The sequence below is a fragment of the Colletotrichum gloeosporioides genome (assembly GCF_011800055.1).
Source record: "Colletotrichum gloeosporioides strain Lc1 chromosome Unknown consensus_13, whole genome shotgun sequence".
Lineage (NCBI taxonomy): Eukaryota > Fungi > Ascomycota > Sordariomycetes > Glomerellales > Glomerellaceae > Colletotrichum > Colletotrichum gloeosporioides.
Window position 1 is genome coordinate 1,139,959 of NW_025544658.1, and position 20,250 is coordinate 1,160,208.

General features: G+C 45.8%; 3 protein-coding genes across 3 annotated transcripts; all 3 read right to left on the reverse strand.

The window, feature by feature from the left end:
* Window positions 1-3,992: 3,992 nt before the first annotated feature.
* Window positions 3,993-4,964, reverse strand: GCG54_00002731 (uncharacterized protein; the record flags this gene model as incomplete). The annotated part of the gene is made up of 1 exon (XM_045402814.1): window positions 3,993-4,964. The coding sequence occupies one exon, from the start codon at window positions 4,962-4,964 to the stop codon at window positions 3,993-3,995; it is 972 nt and encodes a 323-aa protein (XP_045269432.1).
* A 6,404-nt stretch (window positions 4,965-11,368) lies between these two features.
* GCG54_00002732 (uncharacterized protein) lies at window positions 11,369-12,071 on the reverse strand (the record flags this gene model as incomplete). Its single annotated transcript, XM_045402815.1, has 3 exons — window positions 11,369-11,551; window positions 11,660-11,800; window positions 11,901-12,071. 3 exons carry the CDS (start codon window positions 12,069-12,071, stop codon window positions 11,369-11,371), a joined length of 495 nt encoding a protein of 164 aa, XP_045269433.1.
* Window positions 12,072-15,051: 2,980 nt separating this feature from the next.
* Window positions 15,052-18,271, reverse strand: GCG54_00002733 (uncharacterized protein; the record flags this gene model as incomplete). The annotated part of the gene is made up of 5 exons (XM_045402816.1): window positions 15,052-16,352; window positions 16,400-16,880; window positions 16,953-17,278; window positions 17,327-18,096; window positions 18,153-18,271. The coding sequence occupies 5 exons, from the start codon at window positions 18,269-18,271 to the stop codon at window positions 15,052-15,054; spliced, it is 2,997 nt and encodes a 998-aa protein (XP_045269434.1).
* Between the last annotated feature and the right edge of the window lie 1,979 nt (window positions 18,272-20,250).

A 20,250-nucleotide genomic window follows, 5' to 3' on the forward strand; every position in this document is an offset into this window, starting at 1 on the left:
GAATTTAAATTTATAGTTAATTAATAAAATAACTAAGTAATAAACTTAACTATAAAAAACTTAAATTTTTTAAAATCTTATAAGTTATCTTATTAATTAACTATAAATTTAAATTCTTAGAAATTATAAAATACTACTTAGTATTTTATATTTTATTCCTTAAACTAATACTATAAGGATTATAAATAAATAACTTTATTATTATAAAAGATAATAAACTAGAATATAAAGTAGAGNTAAGGATTATAAATAAATAACCTTATTATTATAGAAGATAATAAACTAAAATATAAAATAGAGAAACTATTAAACTATTAATATAGAGATAATAAATAGAAATACCTTATTAAATAGAAAAACTATAGATATAAAGATAATATATAGAAACTTAATAATAACTTANACTTAACTATTAAGATAAGATTAATAAGTATATTAGAATACTTAATTATATTAATCCTAAAAATAAATTAAGCTTACTTATAACCTTAGAAGAATTTAAGGAATATATAAAATATATTAATAAAAAAGAAAGATAAATATAAGAAGAAATATAATAGAAATAAAGAGAAGCTAAGAAATAAAAAATATAACTCCTATTAATATAGGTATAACTAAGAGGACACTTTAGATTAATATAATAAGAAAATATATCTATTTAACTAAAAATACTAGAATATAATTAAGACTTCTTTAATAAAAAATTTAGAGTATTAGGATTTTAATTAAGGATTAAATCTAAGTTTAGTACTTTAAAACTATTTATAAACTAAACTTCTAATATAGAAAACTCTATAGAAAGAACCTTAGATATTTTACTTTCCTCTATAACTACTAATATCTCTTTATAACCCTTCTTAAAAACTATTCTCTTTACTTTATAAATATAATCTAACTTTATAAATACCTTATTTACTTTAGTTTATACTTTTTATAATACCTCTATTCTCTTTTAAAATAACTCCTTAGTTTCCTCCTCTTTATTATCTAAATAATAAAACTCTACTATTAATTACTCTACTATAACTAATTAACTAAGAAAAATAAAATTAAAATAAATACTACTTTATACTAATAGATAGTATTATTAGAAGTATTATAGGAATAATAGGTATTACTAATAGTAATATACTCCTTATAAACTAGTAACTTTAGTAGTATTTTATAATAAAGCCCTTTTAAATAATAGTAATAATAAGGTATAACTTTAAAACTATTTTTAGTAATATTAAGAGAATAATAATAGTAATAAAGTATAGAAATTATAGGATTTTTAATAATATAACCTAATATAATATTAATATTATAAGTAATAATAGGAAGTATAATTAATAGATCTCTAACTTAAAACTAATAACTTATTTATATTAAGCTTTAAGGATAAGACTTTTAGAGAGGGGACCTAATATTATAACTTATTATATATAAATAATAGTTAACTAACTTACTTAGGTAATAGGTAACTAGGATAGGATATTTATACTATAAAATTATAAGAATAATAGGAACTTACTTAGAAAATAGAAGAACTATAATATAAGTTATATAATAATAAAATAAAACTAAGTAAATAGTATAAATTACTAAGTACTTAGTAAGGACTACTAAGTACTTATTAGTAATTACTAAGTACTTATTAGTACTTAGTTAAGAATTAGTAAATTAAATAAAAGAACTATTTAAGACTTATATATAGTATAACCTTAAATTTAGTTTATAGTTAGACTTCTATAGCTTTTTAGTAATTAACTTAGTATTTATCCTTATAGATACTTTTAGCTTACTTTTACTATAAATTACTTATTAAACTTAAGACTAATTACTTTAGTCTCTAAAAGATCTAATCTACTATAGCTTATAACTTATAACTTAGACTATAACCTTAGTGTACTATTATAGCGTATTAATCCCTAGTTTCTGTTAGTAGACCTTACTATTAGATAGCTAACTGTAATAGAGATATAGGAATATTATATTATTATTCTTAGTTATAAAGATATAACTAAGTTATTATTAAATATATAGTAAATTAGTTTTTTTTAGATATTTAATATTATTAGTAATAAAGGTTATATTAATTAAGTAGGAGGTATATATAAGATTTATTTTAGAGTACTTTAAATTTAAACTATAGTATAATAAGGGGTTACTTCTAGCTAACTTAGTTAGAGGGCTTAAAAATCCCCTTTATATACCTTATAGGTTAGCTATAGAGGTTATACTATAACCCTCTATATATTTCCCTATTAGAGTTATATAGTAGTTAATAAGGTACGCCTCTAGGCGGCAAACTGCGAAGAAGAAAAGTTAGAAGGGAAGAAAGAATATAAATTACTTGGCCTTGTCCGTTGATACTTATGCTCTTGATATCAGATCTCGGAAGCTCATGCCGATTACCCATTAGGGTGAAGCCTTCCAAGGTCTTGTTCACCTCGGACTCATCCAAGAAACCCCGTGACTCGAGATCTACTCCGACGACACTTAGGTCACTGGTAACCAGGATCTTGCGACCATTAGGAATAGCGACAAGATCATAAGGACCGTTCCACCATTTAGTTCCCGATCCCCACTCCACTGTCAATCGACCGGTGGGACGAATGATCAACTCGTCTTTTTCTGAATCGGAAGCCTGTAGTACAGTACTCCGGTCCGACTTCGGTGCGAAAGAGAAACCACGTAAAACTCCCTGGCTACGTTCATCGCCCTCTGGAGACTTGTCGTTCCCAACAGCCCATAGCCTGCAATCCTTTTCATCCCATAGGAGCCCATGTACCGCCGGGAAACCTCGAATGGTTTGCACGGGGGTTGGATCGGGCCTGTCGACACGAGGAGCTGAGGTGCGAAGGTCGTAGATCTCGATGCCGTCTGATTGAACTTTTCCAGTCGTTGCGGCAGCGAGAAAATCGTTCGGCAGCAACTCCAGTGTATGGGTATTCTTTACACAAATGGCGAAGCGAATTGGATGAGTGTTGTGGTTGGAAGCGGATGGCACATCAAAGATCATGGCCGCACTGCCAACGATTGCCACAACCTTGCTGCCATTCGCCACCCGCTTGACCTCGGTAATAGAATCCGAATTTTCAATGCAGGCTTTTATTTTTGGGGCGATACCTTCCTGCTTGATGTTGTCGAGGTCCCATTTCCACACGACATGGCGTGAGGCGTTTTGTACGATGACCCTCTTAGGATAACACTTGTACAAACACCAAGATCCGAGCCGCATCCAGCATCTTCCCCGGGCGCCAATAAGCATCAAGTGGTCGTCATTGGTCTTGGCAGTCATGAGGCGCTGTTGTTGTGGTTGCTTGTGTGACTGTTGCAAGTGCAAAGAGTGTGAGAAGTGGCAAACATAGAGTAGGAGAATAAATCGAAAAAGCAGGAAACAAGAGTAGCGTGCCATTTTCCAACTGACCACTCCGCCTTCAGTTGTTGATGGTTAAGATGAAGAACAGTGGCTAGAAGGATGATATTATGGAGCAACCACGAATGTTGGGGATTTAAACAATGGTGAATCGAAGGCCGCACCCCCTTATATATATGTAGCCCTTGGACAAGTCTCGAGTCGCTGATGATCTCATGCAGGGTACTTCCAGATCGCCATGAGCTTTCCTGCCTTGGATAAGAGAATTGCTTATCACATTCAGATTCGGCTGGGGCCGCGGGCGAGCTGGGCTTGTCTTACTTGACGCCTATTATGGTATAATCATAAGTAGTACAGACGCCTATCATGTAGATCGTCACCTATTCTCACGTATCAAATTGGACCGTGCTAATATGTGCTCTGACCCTGTGAAATCGATTAGGTAGCTAGAGTTGGACACCAGGAAAGTGCGACATATTCACAGGCTATCAAAAGTGTAAATGATTAGGTAGGTACTAGACCGTGAATCTGGCCTATTATTGACAAATGAATGTGGTGGTAAACGTAATATGAGGCAACCGTGTGCTTGTGACCGGGACCGGCGAAGCGTGTACAGACCAGCGCTGTTCTGCTATTCCTTGGGTGGCGCCTTGTTAACTGGCATAAGAGTCGTAGACGGGTTGTAGTTCGGGTAAGCCAAAAGCTGGCGTCCCGTACTCTTCCCTTTCTTCCCAACCGTATAGGCATACCAGTCTGTCCAACCCTTGCTGCTCAGAGCAAGATGAATGTCTCCCAATTCCTTCTTGTCATTAAATACAGGAAGAGTCTGGACATAAAGCCCTGAGGAATACCCAGTGCCGCTCATGCGGATGTTTGAGAATTGAAGACCGTCGACCCGGCTGAGTGCCCGCGAGGGGATCCAGATGTCGTTCCAACCGGGGCCACCAGACCAGCCCATTGAGTCGCTTTGTCCTCGGTCGTCGAGCCAGATGTTGACGTTGTGGGTGTAAACCTCTTCAACACGGAGCATAAGTCCAATTGCAACTTCGACGAGCGGTTCATCGCCAACCTTTCCCTCCTGAGTGTACTTGTCGACATTCTTGACCTCGCGCTCGAATTCGACACCTGTCTCTGTTGTTGCCTTGGCTTCCGCCTTCATTCCCATGAAGTTTCCACCGCCTGAGATCTCCAGAGAGAACCCTGCCTTTGCATAAAGTTTCGTGGTAGTAGTCTCTACCCGCTCCTTTTCGATTTTCGTGACGATGCTATTCTTGGGAAAGTCTCGAATCCGTGCAACGGACGGAACCCATTCGATCGGTTTATACGCCACAATGTCACCAGTGATTCTCCACCAGCCCTTGTTTGAACCATCATTATAATAACCCTCCCAAGTAGTGTCAAGACGGGGGCTGATATAGTATGCTGGGAGATCAGGCAAATTGTCGTTGCTGATGCCGAACCACTCCTTGAGCTGCTCGTGGTCCATGCGCAGGTCACCATAACATTCGTTGGAAAGGGGAACCCGAATGACCTTGACATCGCCATCATTGTAGTAATAAGCGCCGTTGTTGTCTTTGGCGGGACTGTCGAATTGGAAACCCATTGTGGTGGTACTGAGGAGAATGAATAAGGTGGTTCAGTAATTGATTCAATGATTCTGGTTGAGAAATTTTGTGATCATTGCTTGGGTTGATCTCACCTTTTATCAGTGTTGACAATGGAGAACTCGATACCTAGCCCAGCAGAGGCTTAATCCGGATAATCCGCATTACTAGAGAAAGCAGCGGTGGAGTCCCCCTCGTGTATCGTCATTCTCTCCTGTACAGCACACAATATCAGCTCTTGCGGTTCTTGGTGGTTCGAAATGGCGTCGATCGTCGATGATCTACCACAGAAGCGAGCTGAAAGCTTTCAGCTGGGAACAGGACGACCACCCCGAAGATGATTATTGGTTCCCTGACGTAAAAGTAAGTTAGAAATTAAGACACCGAATCACTCCGCCCCGTCTCGGTACGTTTGCACTCTAATCAGATTGGATATTTTGCGAAGATGCTCCCCATCGACTTGCGTTGAACTTTCGGCTGCTCAAGCTACTTAACACACTTGTCAAGATTGAGTTTGGTCTTGACATGGTAAGACAGACTCACGTCATAGATAATATCGCGTCTCCAGTGCAATTGAAGTACTACCTAAATAGCTTGTGTGTACTACAACCTCTTTCTCATCATATCCATCTCACTGTTTGAGGCATCTTCCGCTAGCCCTAACATCACAAAGCATCTCCGGGTACAACCTGGAAGACACATGTCTCAAAACGGAATGGATTGGTGTTGACTTTTGTGCACAGGGCGATGTGGCAGGCTTGGTTGTAGTAATATCACATATCATGTCGTCCGCTAACGCGCCTGATCACAAGAACCAAGCTGCCATACGAACAGCTTACCGCTCAGTGCGGGGCAATCTAAGACCACCGGAGCGGCCCGTTACCATCACTAGTGGCTGAATGGTGAAATCAGAGTCTAACGATAAGGGCGTCATGACGACCAGACTTTGACATTGCAATTATGGTATACCGCCCCTGGACCGCCGCTGTCCAGATCAACAAAAATCCCTAAGTGTGACACCCCTAATACGATTAATTATCGAGAAGTTCAAGATGATAGATACACATAACATTGTTATGATGATTATGACAGTAATCAGCGATTACTTGACATATTGTATATAGACTGTGATAAGTTCACTCGATATGGGAAACGACGGGGCTTGCTAACTTTACGTCATAGAGCCAGCGTTGTCCTTACATCCGATGTCAATGGGATCTACACCAGGGCGCCGAGGTGGCACGGGATCTTGAGACCCGAGACATGAATCTTTTAGATCCCGCCAGGTACGGCTAGTAGGGGCCTGTCGTCAGTACCAAAAATGACCACAGTACAGCCACCAGCAGGGAGCTAGCATATATCGAGGGTTTCTAGATGCGGTCTTCGGAGGCCCTCCTCCGTTATTAAACCAGAAGCCAGCGTCCACGCCACTGAGATACAGTACTTGAACTGCCAGTACCTTCGCGGGAGACGTTGGGGTAGCTATGGGGCCGCTAAACGGTCCATGTCTCAGGCCTCAATGAGACGGGTTGAAAGTTTCGAATTTCCAGTTTCCCACACTTGACTCTGGGCAGCCGGTCCCGTCACAATTGAATGGTGTCAAGCAGCACACGCTTTGCAATTGAGTTTGCCGCCTTTCTCAATCCTACTTGTATGTCTCAGCCCTCAATCAAAGACACGGGCGCGCTCCCGACAACATGAACTAATAGCTTGCGTCCAATCAACATGAGTGCTTCTAGCCCAGTCAACCCAGGATCTCGCGATGAGGCCCAGCAACATCGTCCGATTGGAGCCCATACCCCGTCAGCAATTACTAGTGTGGGATTCAAGAGGTTAGCTGCTTATGCCGTCATTCCCCTCACGATTGACGGAGCAGGAATTGCATCTTGAGAGGGGCTGTGTGGCCGGCTGGAGAGCGACTATTAGGAAGCAAGCCAGTGCAATCTGGTTCAAAGGTAGCCAGGAGGACCTTATCTACCATTTGTCTTGATGCAGCATTAATCATGAGGAATACTCGATGTAAGATGCCTTATTGATGCCGCACCACATTGTGGGGACAAATAGGTTTGGTCTTTTGTTTGTACGAACTAGTTAAGAACCATACTAATCCAGCCAGATTGAATTGGGCTATCCTGAAGTTCTGCGTATCACTATGATTGACTATCTGTTGTTCCCAAAGTAACTTGCCATGTTAGGTGTTAAGCATCCCCCGACGCCTGAGCTTGCGCAACCTCCTTTGCTCCTCATGGCTCGATGATCGTAAAGTCACATGATGAATCGCCTGTTCACTGGCCCGAAAAAGGTCCATCTTATGAAATATTAGATTTCATCTTTGGTTTTGGGAGAGAAAAGTAGGATGTTTACACACTATTAGCACCACATCGCAGTGCCCTCTGATCATCAAAGAGTCGTTTCTGACGATTGGTATCATATAAGAGGAAACCCGCTCACTGCACAGCTGCTATCAGAAGCGCATGGGTAGCTTTCAATCGAGTGAATGATTGACATATTGAATAGCAAGACATGTAGCAAAACGCCTCATCCGCCCACCTAGAGATAGAACGTGCAATTACTTTGGTCATCCCTAATTTGTACATTGGTCCTGTCTCTTCTTCGCTGCCTCTTTGCCCTTTGATTTTCGGTTTTGCTCAAAGCAAACGGAGCATGCTCATCATTTCTCTCTTCAACAGTTGAAGGTTTTTGGAAATTCCAGCCGTAGCCGCTTTGAGGATTCGAGGATGGATGTAAATGCAGAAGTCGTCAAGTGCGAAAATGATAGGTCTTCCTGGTTCGAACGATGAACCAGTACATGTAATCTTTCTGCTGCCAATGATTTACATGCCCAGACCTAGACAACCGTAAGCGTGTCGCCTCGTTTCGATGAAAGTGCAAAAAGGGCGCCAATCCGTCTCCGTATTGGCCAGTCATTCGGGCTTATCGAACGCTGCAAGCTGACGCTCTATGCTCCCAGTGCCAAACCCGAACCAGCACCAATAAGAGCATCTGGCCTGTCTGGGGCCAGTTCTCAGATCTGACTGCATTGCGCTATTTGAAGACCAAGCCATTTGGGGCCAGTTTACCATGCCCTTGAAACTGGCGTAGGTGCGATGCCCCCGATGTCCATAAATAGCTGACATCCCGCACGCACACTTGTCCTCGGCTGAAGCCAATCCCAATTGTTTGAAGACGGCAAAAATCGACGTTCTTTGCTTGTAGCAAAGCTTTCTCTTGGATACGCTGCAGGATCTCAGCGCCCTGCATATCACTCCCGTAACAAACGTCAAAGGGCGGGGATCTCGGCACCCCGCGCTTGTCACATTCCGCCCAGTCGAGAACCTGAATTGCAAACCTCTGCCTCTCCTACACACTTCTACGAAAGCCCCGATCTTTATTTTAACTTTGATTTTAATTTTAATCATTCACTATGTCCAATCATACCTGTAAAGCTTCCCGAGAATGCGCTATTTCAAGCCACATTCTCGGTCGAAAATGTGGGAAGTTCCTTCGATGACCTGTCAGGAAAGGAACAATTGACAAGTGATGACATCGTGTCCTCATCGAATGCAAGCACGCAGCGGAACAACGAGTCAGAATTGTGGTCATTTCTGGCAGAGGATTGGTCCTTTTCGACGGGATATTTGGATACTTTGAGAAATAATGTAGAGATGTCGACTTTTCCTACAGCACCCACATCGCCATCGTTTCACTACCCTCAAGCCACGCCCGCGGCCGCAGAATGCTTTGATAGGCGGAGGCAGAAAATGAGCGTGGCCACTACAGATGCGCCGTCTTACGACAGCTCAGGTCAGCTCGAGCCCCTGATATCGTCGAGTCCTTCGCCGGCACCCATCAGACCACAAGATATTTCAAGTACACCACGCCCAGCTCTGCTTCCCCAAGTCAACCACAAGCAGAGGTATTCATGCAAAATGGGCTGTACTCGGTCTTTCGCAAGCCCAAAAGATCTCCGGCGTCACTACCATTCGAAGGCTCATGCCGAAGAAGCAACCAAGTCATACGAGTGTCGATGCGGGTACTCAACCCCTCGCAAGGATCATTATCGGAGACACCTGAGCAACATCTCTCGGGGAAAGACTTGCACGTACCATAGGCCCAGGTTCCGGTGTATTTGTGAGAAAGAGGGTGCGGAAAGCAACCATCTAAATCAGATCCAACATGTCAATGTATGCCAGGCAGGACGAGGCGTTGCGGGTAGGCCAAAGAAGACTAACGGGTAGGGTTTAATTGGTTTCAAGTTGATCTAGTAATATCTTTCCGTAGTTCTCTCGCAGACTTTCATATACATTTGATAAATTGCAACATCATTTCCCCTCGTCCGGATCATACTTAGCTTACAAGGGAGACAACTTGTGTACTGTGTCTTCAGCTCACTCGTATGGAAGGTATGAAGTCTTCGTTGCTTTACTTTCTTGCTGATGTTGAAATTCGTGATTTCGCCCCCGTTCTAGGTTTGAGAATCAGCAACACCTAATGTAGTCGCAAAAGCATTGCAGGGTTCATGGTACGATGGTAGCCCTTGTCCGGTGTCAATCAATGTAGCCGACGGGCGCCAATCGGCATGATCAGACACAAAGACGAGGAAATTGAATGCGCATGCGGGGTAACATGTAATTAGTTCCGTCTGAATGAAGCTTCTGATCGGCAAAGCTGGCCCACAAACCTTCATCTACAGGACGAACTGGCGCCCAGAACGGACCAGAAGCTTCACTGTGCTTGCTCATTGTGTCCCCAGAATTGACTCTGGCTTAACTTACCAGGTGAATACATCTCTTGAGTTACCCAGAACTCCAACATGAATCCTCCTTGTTGCTGAATGGTTTCTCAAAGCCTCTTAGAATGATGCGTAGAGGATTGCACGTCAATATAATTTAGCGAGCTAATTTGCCCCTAACCGCGGAAATCGAACATCGAGACTGTGATTTTCCCGGCGGGCATGAGAGTAGATCACCCGGCGGCCCAAATATCGTGGCCGCGCAATTCAAATCCCGTCGTTATTCGGGGGCCGTGGGAACTGTTAGCCATTTCTGCAACAAGGGCAACTGGAGAACGAGATCGAGTTATGGGGACTAGGAAAATACCAGTAGGTTACCCGCATATACTTTAACTAAATGAAAGCTTATTGGATAAATGCGCTAGACATCCAATTTAGGTCTTTCTCTACAGCTACTATATCAAACCTTAGCCTCCGGTTCCTAGAGTTTTACAGGTTCCACATTCGGATGTTTTCGTATTGGTGGATGAAAGACGAGTGTTCGTATCGAGGCTATGCTAACGCCGTGTAAAGATGGTCAATTGATGCGCAAATTCCAAGTGAAACACCCTGGCAAGCGATTTGACTAGGACGCATATCCAGTAATATTAGGGCGCGCCGATGTCCGGCGGCGACTTTCATATTTGCCTGGAACGTCGCCGGCGGCTGTCCACGCTTGCTTGCATGGGATCAGTTCAATGAGCACGGAGCATATGCGTAGGTACTTTGAAACTGCCGTAATGCTGTATCACCGGCTAAATCCACTCGGAGGTCAATCGCAACTACAGTCTTCAGGCCCACCGTAGTCGGTCAAAATTAATTTGTGAGAGTTTTGGAACATGAATCATTTCCTTCAGATAGGCATGTTCTACTGTAATTGGAAATCGCAGCTAATCGTATCCAATGGTGATGCGTCGTTGCAAAGGACCCGTGAAATCTATAAATCTAGCCTCTGGATTACTTGTTCAGCATTGAAAGGTCGTCATCTCACCCAAAGCCTTTTCTTTCTCATACTTGACCCAGAGCTTACAGCAAAGAGAACTCCGTTTCTTCGACCGACATAAAAATGAAGTTCATCAACGCTGTTCTCCTCTTCGCGAGCCTCGCTGCAGCTGTCCCGGCAGGGAATCAAAATGAGCCAGTCCCTGCAAAGCTCGAGGCCCGTCGTGGCCCAGTTGTCTCATGCGTTGGAAAGAAGAAATTCGGAGACAGTAAGTCGCAATACGACCTATCCAGACGTCTCGGGACTCTTCTGGCTAACGTGTGCGCGAACCACAGCCTGCAGACAGAACGGCGAATGCTGCTCGGGTTATTGCTCCCCTGTGGGAGCTTGCGGGGTGAACTAGGATCTTACGTGGAAGACTTGTACGAACCTATGCGACAGTCAAAAATTCAAGCACTGAATGTTGCGCGGCAATGATTTTCCCATGCCCTATTTTATTGTGAGACCGCTCTGGTCTATGAAGCATCTACTCGTCTAGAACGAGACGAATTGCATGTTTTTGAATGAAATCAATGAATGTCTTGCCCAACTCCAGCTCGCGCGATGAATCCCGAAAAGCCATATCCGTCACAAAGTTTCCATGAGTCAGTGATCAAAATTGCGGATGATTTAATCTCTCCCACCGGCATTCATGCCTTGAATCTCTCAGGCGCGCGTTCCTCGGCGCCGTCCTGCGGGACGGCCTTCGCCTTGCCTCGGCCTGGCGCCGATTCGAACTTGTCCTTCCACTTCGCCTCCGCGTTGAACATCGACAAACACTGCATGGCTGAAGGCTTGCCGTAGTCCGGATCAGCACCGCCATCCAAGAGGACCTGTTCCGAATTCGTCAGCCGTCAAGCTCCGGTAGTCGTGGCACCAATATCTCTTTGATGCTTCATGATGGGTGAATTTCAGGCAATCTCCCTGACGTTCTCACTTACCTCAATCACTGCATCCAAGCCTTTGAAGACGGCACCCGCGATAGGGCTCTGGCGCTTGTCGTTCAACCTGTTAGGGTCCGCTCCATGTTGGATCAGGAGCTTCACCGTGTCTGCGTGACCGTAGTATGCCGCCAACATCAACTGCAATAAATGTTAGCTACCGCCATCCGTGCTTTCCATATGCCGAAGCCCCCGGCAGTGAAGCTGCAAACTGCCGAGCATGGCGTCCGGGGAAGCTCACCAAGGTGTCCCCCTTCTCATTCGTCAAGTTGGGCGGAAGCCCGTCCTCCAGAGCCTCCTTGAGCACCGTCTTGTTGCCCTCCCGCGCAGCATTGTACATGCTGGCGGCCAACTTGATGGCCTCCAGCGACGGCGAGAACGCCGTGGCCGACGTCAGACTTGATCCGCTCATGATGATGGATGAAAACGAATTGCGTGCTTTCCTTGCGTAGGGCTGAAACTTAGCGATGCCAACAACGGTAGTGGTTCCCCCGCGATTGAAGGTGCCGAACCAATGTGAAGGGCGGAGTCGTCAGCAACGTGCGCTATTCGGTGAAGTCGGGGCGAATCTTCGAGAAATCATTAGTAATCTGAGACATGATTGGCTCGGAGTTTTGGGGGCCTTCACCGCTATCATCAAAGTCCGGCGTTTCCGTGCCACGTCTCATTTACTCTCACCGAATCGTGTGGCTGACTGCGATCGCTGGTATGTCGAGCTTTTGCAACTGAAAATGGAAGAAAAAGAGATATGACTTTGAGAAACCGCCAAAACCGCAGTTTTGTTTTTTTCTTAGGTCTACGGCTCTGACCCCAAAGTTGCTGCTTCCTACCTCGACCAACTGTCTTCCTGCAATCTTACAAACACATCCTGAATGCGGCAATCACATATTGGAGAGCAAAATTTTGAATGTAACATTGACTGTTAACATTACTTGCATCATGATTATCACCAGATGCCCGACGCCTTTTTTCTGACGTATTCGAATGGCTTGTGAAAATCAGGGCATGATCCATACCCAGTAACAGGTTGATAACTCCTGCAGTGTTTGAAGAAGTTCGAGCAGCGATTTAAGGAACCAAACTCTTTCTTTAGATGCATGAAGAGCTCTTGGATGCCTTGATTTTTTGTTTTACAACGAGTCGCTATGTATGGCTTGACTGAGGACATTGTCAGTGACAGAGTTAAAAGGACTGCGCCAATGGCCTTGCGGAAAGTGTCTTCGGTGGCCATCACACCAACTGTCGATTGAAGTCTCTTAAAGGGAGGAGAGGAAGGCTAAGAGTTTGGCCCGTCAAGAGGAATACGTCTTCGGCACTTCAAGCTTCGAACACTATTTAAGAATATAGTTCGAACGAAAAGGCACGCAGTTGCCACACTCGTACTAATGATAGAAATTTCGTAGTTTGGACTTATCATCATAAACATATGCTGACATGTTTTGCCCGTTGGAACAGGTCAGACAGAAAACCTTGCTTGGCCAATAATATGCCAACGGCGATCAGATCCATCAACGCCATGCATGTTGAAATGCGGGATGTAAGACCAATACTACGGGAATATTGAGAGAGGTCGATCCGAAATCAGCAAGAAGTTTAGACTGGAAACTGGCCCCAAGTATGAGGTGAATGGCAGTCAAAATAATAATTGGCCCCACGCTCTCACAATTTCACATCAACCGGCCCCAGCAAAAATTGGCCCCAAAGAACATGATCCCAAACGAGTCCAGTCCATTGCTACCTCGATTTGGGGCCAAATACATTCCGGAGCATAAAGATCGGAACTGCTCCAGACGTTGCTGAATTAAAAACAGATAACAACCATCACGCCATTAACCCAAAGCTAGCCAGAGCATCATCGAGACAAGCCTGGTAGTAGCCAGGTTAGTGTCCAACTCCAGTCTTTGAGTCTGGTGCGTACTAACATGCGTCTCAGAATGCAAGCAAACCAGCAGAAAACGAACGCCTGCTTGGAAAAGGGAGTCCAAGAGCCGAAGAGGTCGTCATTGAGCCACCCGATGGATCGTTGGCTCGACCAATGTGCTAAGGCGGAACCATGGAACGGGCTCATACACATGCGCAAAGATCATACACACCTGCCGTATAGAAGGCCTAACGATGCCAAAACATGGAGTCAGGCAGCCAACCCAAGCTCAAGCGGTTCTACCTTGAAGGCCTGAAACCTCGTTCTCAGTACTAGCCGGTCTGTCTTTGAAGTTTAAACGGCAAGGCTAGGCGAACTTGTGGAGATGGGTCGCATGGGTCGCGAGAAAGGCGAACAGAGTTTTCAACCCGCCCTATAAAGAATTCGTTTTCAACTGTGCACACTCCCTATAGACTTGTCTCAGACATGTTCAAGACTATGTTGAAAACCCCAGAGTCCAGACCGAGACACGACCACTTGTAACAGTCCTACACATACGACATCAACCATCATGACAGCAAACAATAACTTGAGGAAGGTCTTCATTGGTACGCATTTGTCCGTCCCAGACGTTTGCAATCTCTGGGGCTACAGAGGAAAAACGCCAGCGGAAGCTAGAAGGCGCCTTTCCTGGTCAATTGTCCAGACCGAGCTAGGCCACGTAAGGTACTATGGAGATTACGTCGAGGGTGTGAACAACAGAGAGTTCAACGTCATTTGCCATTACTTCGAGACAACTCTTCGTATGCGCCGATCCTGGATCAACGTCGAACTCCGGTGTCGAAGAGGACCCATACACAGACGCAGAAATGTCGTTAGTTGGGTGCCGACGGATTCCCCTAGGCTGCAGCCTCGACCAGGAGCACCGCAACAGACGGCCATGCCACAGAATCATCCACCAAACATGAATGCTCCTGTCCCTCAGCCTTCGGGAACAGTGCCGCAACAAGTCCCCATGCCGCAGAACCCTCACTCGAACATGGATACCCCCAATCCTCTGGGTTTGAGAACACGCCCCAACCAAACGCCCGCATCGCAGAATACGCAATTGAATGGGATGTCGGGATCCGGCGGTTCGAGCCCACCCAACTACCAGCCTCTGCCACCCCTGTATCCCGAACTGGGAAATCTCGACTCTGAACCGTCCTCAAACGGACCTGACTTCGGTTCTTCTACTTGAGTCGATTATCGGCTGAACGATGGGTTATCGCACCAGAATGATGGAGAAATGAGTTAAATACACCCGTGAGGCTCAAATCAGTATCTCAGCAGGCAGGATTTAACTGACAAGATTGGACAGAAAGATTGTACATAAGGGAAGAGACAGGAAGGGTTCGACAGGAGACGATCCAACGAATGATAGCCAGGATCACATCCGGGACAGTGTAGTAGTTTATTTCGATGGAATGGTCCAGGCCCTGACTTGGACATAGTACAGTAGTTTATTTCAACGTAGGACATAGTGCAGTAGTTATTTCAATGGAACAGTCAAGGTCCTGAAAGACCGCAGCTCTACAGGCTCTATGAGACCAAACTTCTCCCAAACCGCCTCAGTGTAGTACGCTGGTGTTTGCGGACCAAGACCGATGCTAAAGACTCGATCTGCATTTGCCTTGACTGAGTTGAACAGAGTTGTGGTCACCTCAACTTTCAATGTGTTGTTGCCTGTAATGATGAAGCGCGAAATATCAGCCACGGGGTTTGTCGGGTCAACCGGCGCAAGCTGCTTCCCATTTACCCAAGCTCTTAAGGTATTCAACACGGTTCCAAAATCGATAGTCACGGCTGCGTGGTCGTCGACAACCCATTCAAAGTTGGTGGAGTATATACCGACCCCGCTAAGGTGCTCGATGCCGGAGATGTTTGTCCAAGGCTTCAGACTGTCCAACTGACCAACATCGATAATATCAACTTCGCCTTCCAGGGTGTCATTGTCGGCGGATGGGCCGTATGATTTCACGACAAGATGCCAAGGGCTCAGACTAATGACAGCTTGAGCTGGGCTGGCGGCAGGAGGGAGAGTAATCCGGGTTCCGTTGCTCAATTTCAGCCATGCCTCGTCAGATCCCTGGAGCCATATGTCAAGGTTTTTCGACGAAGAATTGTGGATCGATTCGACGTTCGGTGAGTGTTCAATGACGAAGAGGTTGTTTTTAGTGGATACCGAGAGTTCAAGTATGAGCGTTTGATGTGCTTTCAGCCCGACTCTCGTCGTGATGCCTGTCGGGGTGTTCTGGTACACGACCAGAGCGATTCTCTTTCCAGTCCAAGCGTCGAGAATGAATGGGGCTGTATTTGGGCGCGCGGAAAGCGAGATGTCAAAGGTGCCATCTTCGCCGGTGTTGTATAGATAGACGTAATCGCTCTGGGAGGAAGTGTCTGATGTCCCAAACGTGTAGAGGTTGGATGCATTAGAGTTTCCATGTGTATTGGCACGCGGCAAAACGCCGTCAGAAATGAGCAGAGAGGGAGAAAATGCCTCCGTGCTAAGAAATTGAACGGAATCGTAGGTCATGAGTTCGTCCATGCTGGACGATACTTCTTCCTGGCCGTTGATCCCGATGGTGACATTCGGAAGAGTCCCTACAATGTAGATCGGCAGACCACTTTGAGCGAAGCTGACAAGTGCCGAAGATGCGTTGGGCGTGATCTGCGACTGGTTGTAGATTATCAAGGCTGTGTATCCGGGTCCCTCTGGCGCAAGAACTCCATCGACAACTTTGGCGCGGTCAGACACGAGGTTACTGGGGCCCAGATACTCAAACGTGTATCCTGAGAATTGTCAGTGAACAGTACTTCTAAGGAAAGCTTGATCATACCAAATTCATTCAGATCGCTCTTGTTGTACACACTAGCGCCAAACATGAATGGAACTTCAAAGTAGTAGAAAGCAAGATCAACTTTTGGAACGCCTCGCCTCATGATCATTGAATTCCTTGCAGAATATGTCATGAGGTCGTTGAGATGTCTCCAAGCCGGCTGTCGAGGACCCCACATATCCGAGTATTCGTACTGGAAGGGAGTGTAGCCCGGCCAGGTTGTCCCAGGATATTGCCCGCTATATGCGTAGCCATGCAGAACGACGTTGTTGATACCGGCGGCGAATGAACCATCAAGGAGGGATTTTAGATTAGGGATGGTCTGCTTGTAGGTACTTCCAAGAACCGCTCCAAGCTCAGTTGAGATGACGTTGCGGCCAGCTAGATGGGCTGCTCCGGTGAATTGACGGTACTCGTTGATGCTCTCGGAGAAACCCAGAGACTCCAGTTCTGGGACTTGGACATGAGCTACTGCTTGAGTCTGGACAATTTCATGTCAGCATACGACATTGTGCGACAGGAGAGGAAAAGGAGATTAAAAAGGAGCCCTTACCATATCGACAGGCATATTGTATGCAGGCTGCGTGGAGAGCTTCAAGCCTTTGGCCGAGGCCCAGGTGTTGTAGTGCTCCAAATACTCCAGATAGCCCTGTCCAAGGGCTGACTTGTAGTCTTGCACGTAAGGCCCCCCATCAGTAGCGTATTCGCCCAGGGTGTAAGTGACATTATACGGCGGCAGGTACCCACCCCATGCGTTCGTGGCATGGAAGAGAATGGGGAGGTACTTGGTAATGCTGTAACCATTCAAGGACTCAAAACGGGAGGCTAGACCATCGGTCCACGGCAAAGCAGCCTGCATCTCCATACTGTCTTCCCAAACTAGATACGAGTCAGCATTGGGCTTGAGGACAACAAGGAATTACGAACCGTATTCGCCAGCCTCCTTTACAAGAGCAGCTACCGTATCATCTGATAGGATCTGTTGGTCCCAGAAGTCTGTCATCTTTTTGGCCCCCTCGGAACTCCAGTGATCCACCATCCAAGAACCGTTACCCAGGGACGTCGTGGCATTCACGATGGAGACACAGCTTCTCTGGTTTGTGTAACGTTCGTAGATACCGAAAATGATCCAGGTTCCATCCCCTTCCGGGAGGATCCACGAGAGCGTGCCCTGATTGGTGACGTTGGTTAGGTCAACCAACGTATCCTCCCCGAGAACAGACATGTAGAAGTATTCCGCTAAGTGGACTTCGGTGACGATCTTTCCGGCCACGACCGCCACAAGGTTGTTGGCGCCCCACGGTTCTGGGGTATTCATGAAGCCGGTGAGGATGTTGTACTGTACGTTGGGCGTTGGCACTGGCCCTGAGTAAAGCTTCCCAGACGGAACGGTAATATTTCCGTACACGAGCTCCTTGGCGAGGCCCACGGTTTCGACCACAGAGGGAACACCGGCGCCTTGATTGGCACCAAAAGCGAGGTCAAATTTCAGACCATGGGCTGCAGTTGCGTTCAAAGCCGCCGCCAGTACCCCTTTGAAAGCCTCTGTGCCAAATCCGTAAATGGACCAATCAGTCAATGCCGGGCCCAGACCGTAGTTGTAGAATGGGAGGAACTCGAGGCCTCCAGCTCCAACTTCAGCAAGAAGGTTGACATCTTCAACGACAGACTGATGTGAAACTGAGGCGTCAGGGAGCCTGCCAAAGGTTAGCAGCGTTTTGCCGTGAGAAAGTGAGACCGAAAAGGCACATACCAGTATCGGAACTTTGGGCGAAACTCTGTCGAAGGGTTATCAAATTCGGACAGTGAAGCGAAAGAGAGGGGTAAACATGGCAGAAAGATGGCGAGCACCAACATAAGCAACCGTTTCATGGCTTTTGTAATGGATCAAGGAAAGCTGAATGACCCCGTGAAGAAATTGGTAAACAATGCAACAAACGATGATGGCAAGTGCGGGACAGCTCGACAGAATTCCGTGCATCCAGATTCTCCTGGGTTTTATGTACTAACGCGGACATTGAGATCCCCGCAGCGTCGGGAGAGAAGACGCCGAATCATAGCAATAGACCTGATCTATCTTCGTTTCTTCGGGGGCGCGATCTTGCTATGTATTGGGAATGGCCAAATCCGGGGTACCTTGGCAGTCGGGGTTCTTTGCAGCATAGCTCATGGACCTCACGCATTTCTGGGGTTATAACATGTCAGTTGATATCGTATTCGGTGCGAATGAGCACGAAGTTCGTATCATGACCCAGGATTTCGGTGAGGGATCGGTCTCGGGGAGATGTCAAGCGAGACTTTCCCCAGAAACCATGGACGAACAGGTCACACTGAGCTGACTTGAACCAATGGAGACGCGAAAGGGAGTGAATTAAAGAACCGTCAAGCTTTTGTTTCTCATCACATGAATCGAATTGACAGCATGGTTCGGTGATTTTGGCCGCGCATAATGCGGGGAACCCCCGTCACTCTCGTAGTCAATACGACGGATGGCACGTCGATACGCGTATGCAGGTGAAGATCTGAATGGTAAGGCCGAGCAAAAGGTCCAGTCGGCATCAGACGGGATGAAAGGCTTACAAGCATCGTGGTTGGTTGATTATTGCCAGGAAAGTTAGATGGAGACTCGTGACACATCTTGCTTCAATCCAATGTTTGTGTCCCAGATCTAAGAGATGAAATGCCTCCGAGGTAAGACAATTTGATCGCGCGGCAAGTGCTTATCATGGAAACAATCCACGATTTCACATTCACTTGATTTAGCAATACAACGCCGCAGTGCATGGCCATTGCTTCTGTCATGACTGATAAGTCTTTGAGGCTAGTTTCGAAACATGGCGTCCTTTTCACTTGGTTGAAGATAGCAATCGAATATTGTGAGGGTATTTTCGCAGAGGATAAGCGCGTGCAAATGAGAATCTGATCATTTGTTTAATGAGTCAAGCAAGTCCCAATGCCGACAATGGATTGCCATGTTGTTCAGCAGTGTGGAGACCAAAGTGCAGTCTTGTTCCGTGGTTTAGAGACAACAAGCATGTACTGCAATTTGACAAAATATCATGTAGACCTGGCCAATGAAACAATTGATTGGTTCCGTGAGGGCTGATATAACTGCAGCTTCAGCCCGTGTTCAGAGGCTATGGGAAAGTGTCCGTTGTAGGTGGAGGTCACTAATCGCGGATGTGAAACATTGTAAGAGGGACAAGGACTTGATGCTTTTGAAAAAGGAGGATGGAATTGTATGAGTCTAGATGATCGCCACGGATTAATATCAATGTCTTGGGAAATGTTGATACCCGCAAAACGTGTAAGTGTAAGGAAGCAGAGTGCAAAGAGTAGAAAAAGCCGAAGAATGGTCTTGGCTTGTTCTTCTGCTGATCGCCAGCGACCCCTCCTCGTTCTTATCCGGAAAGAATTTTGCCAGCAAGGGTTTGTAAGCTAGGGTGATAAACTCTGCCGGCTTTTCATTAAGCATATATTAAGTGCGAGGGGACGAATGAGCCTAAAGAAGCCCGGGGTGATGGCCCCATATGCAACGCTGACATGCTACTGAATTTCTCTCCTCTAGGGGAAGATCGCCGTCCAAGCGGAGGAGATGGCATCTTCAGTACGACGTTAGGGGGCCCATCGCTCATGGACAATGAAAGCACGGCGAAAACTATTGTCAATAAATAGTCACAAATACTCCTCAGAACTTTACTTCAGCTTTTCCTCAGCATCGCAGAAACATCAATCATGACGACAAGGACGATAAAATTGCCAGCTCTCTTCCTTCTGGGAATTGCAGGGATCGCTTCCGCTGAGGGACGCTGCAAAGTCTACCCTGGCGATAACGCCTGGCCCTCTGACGA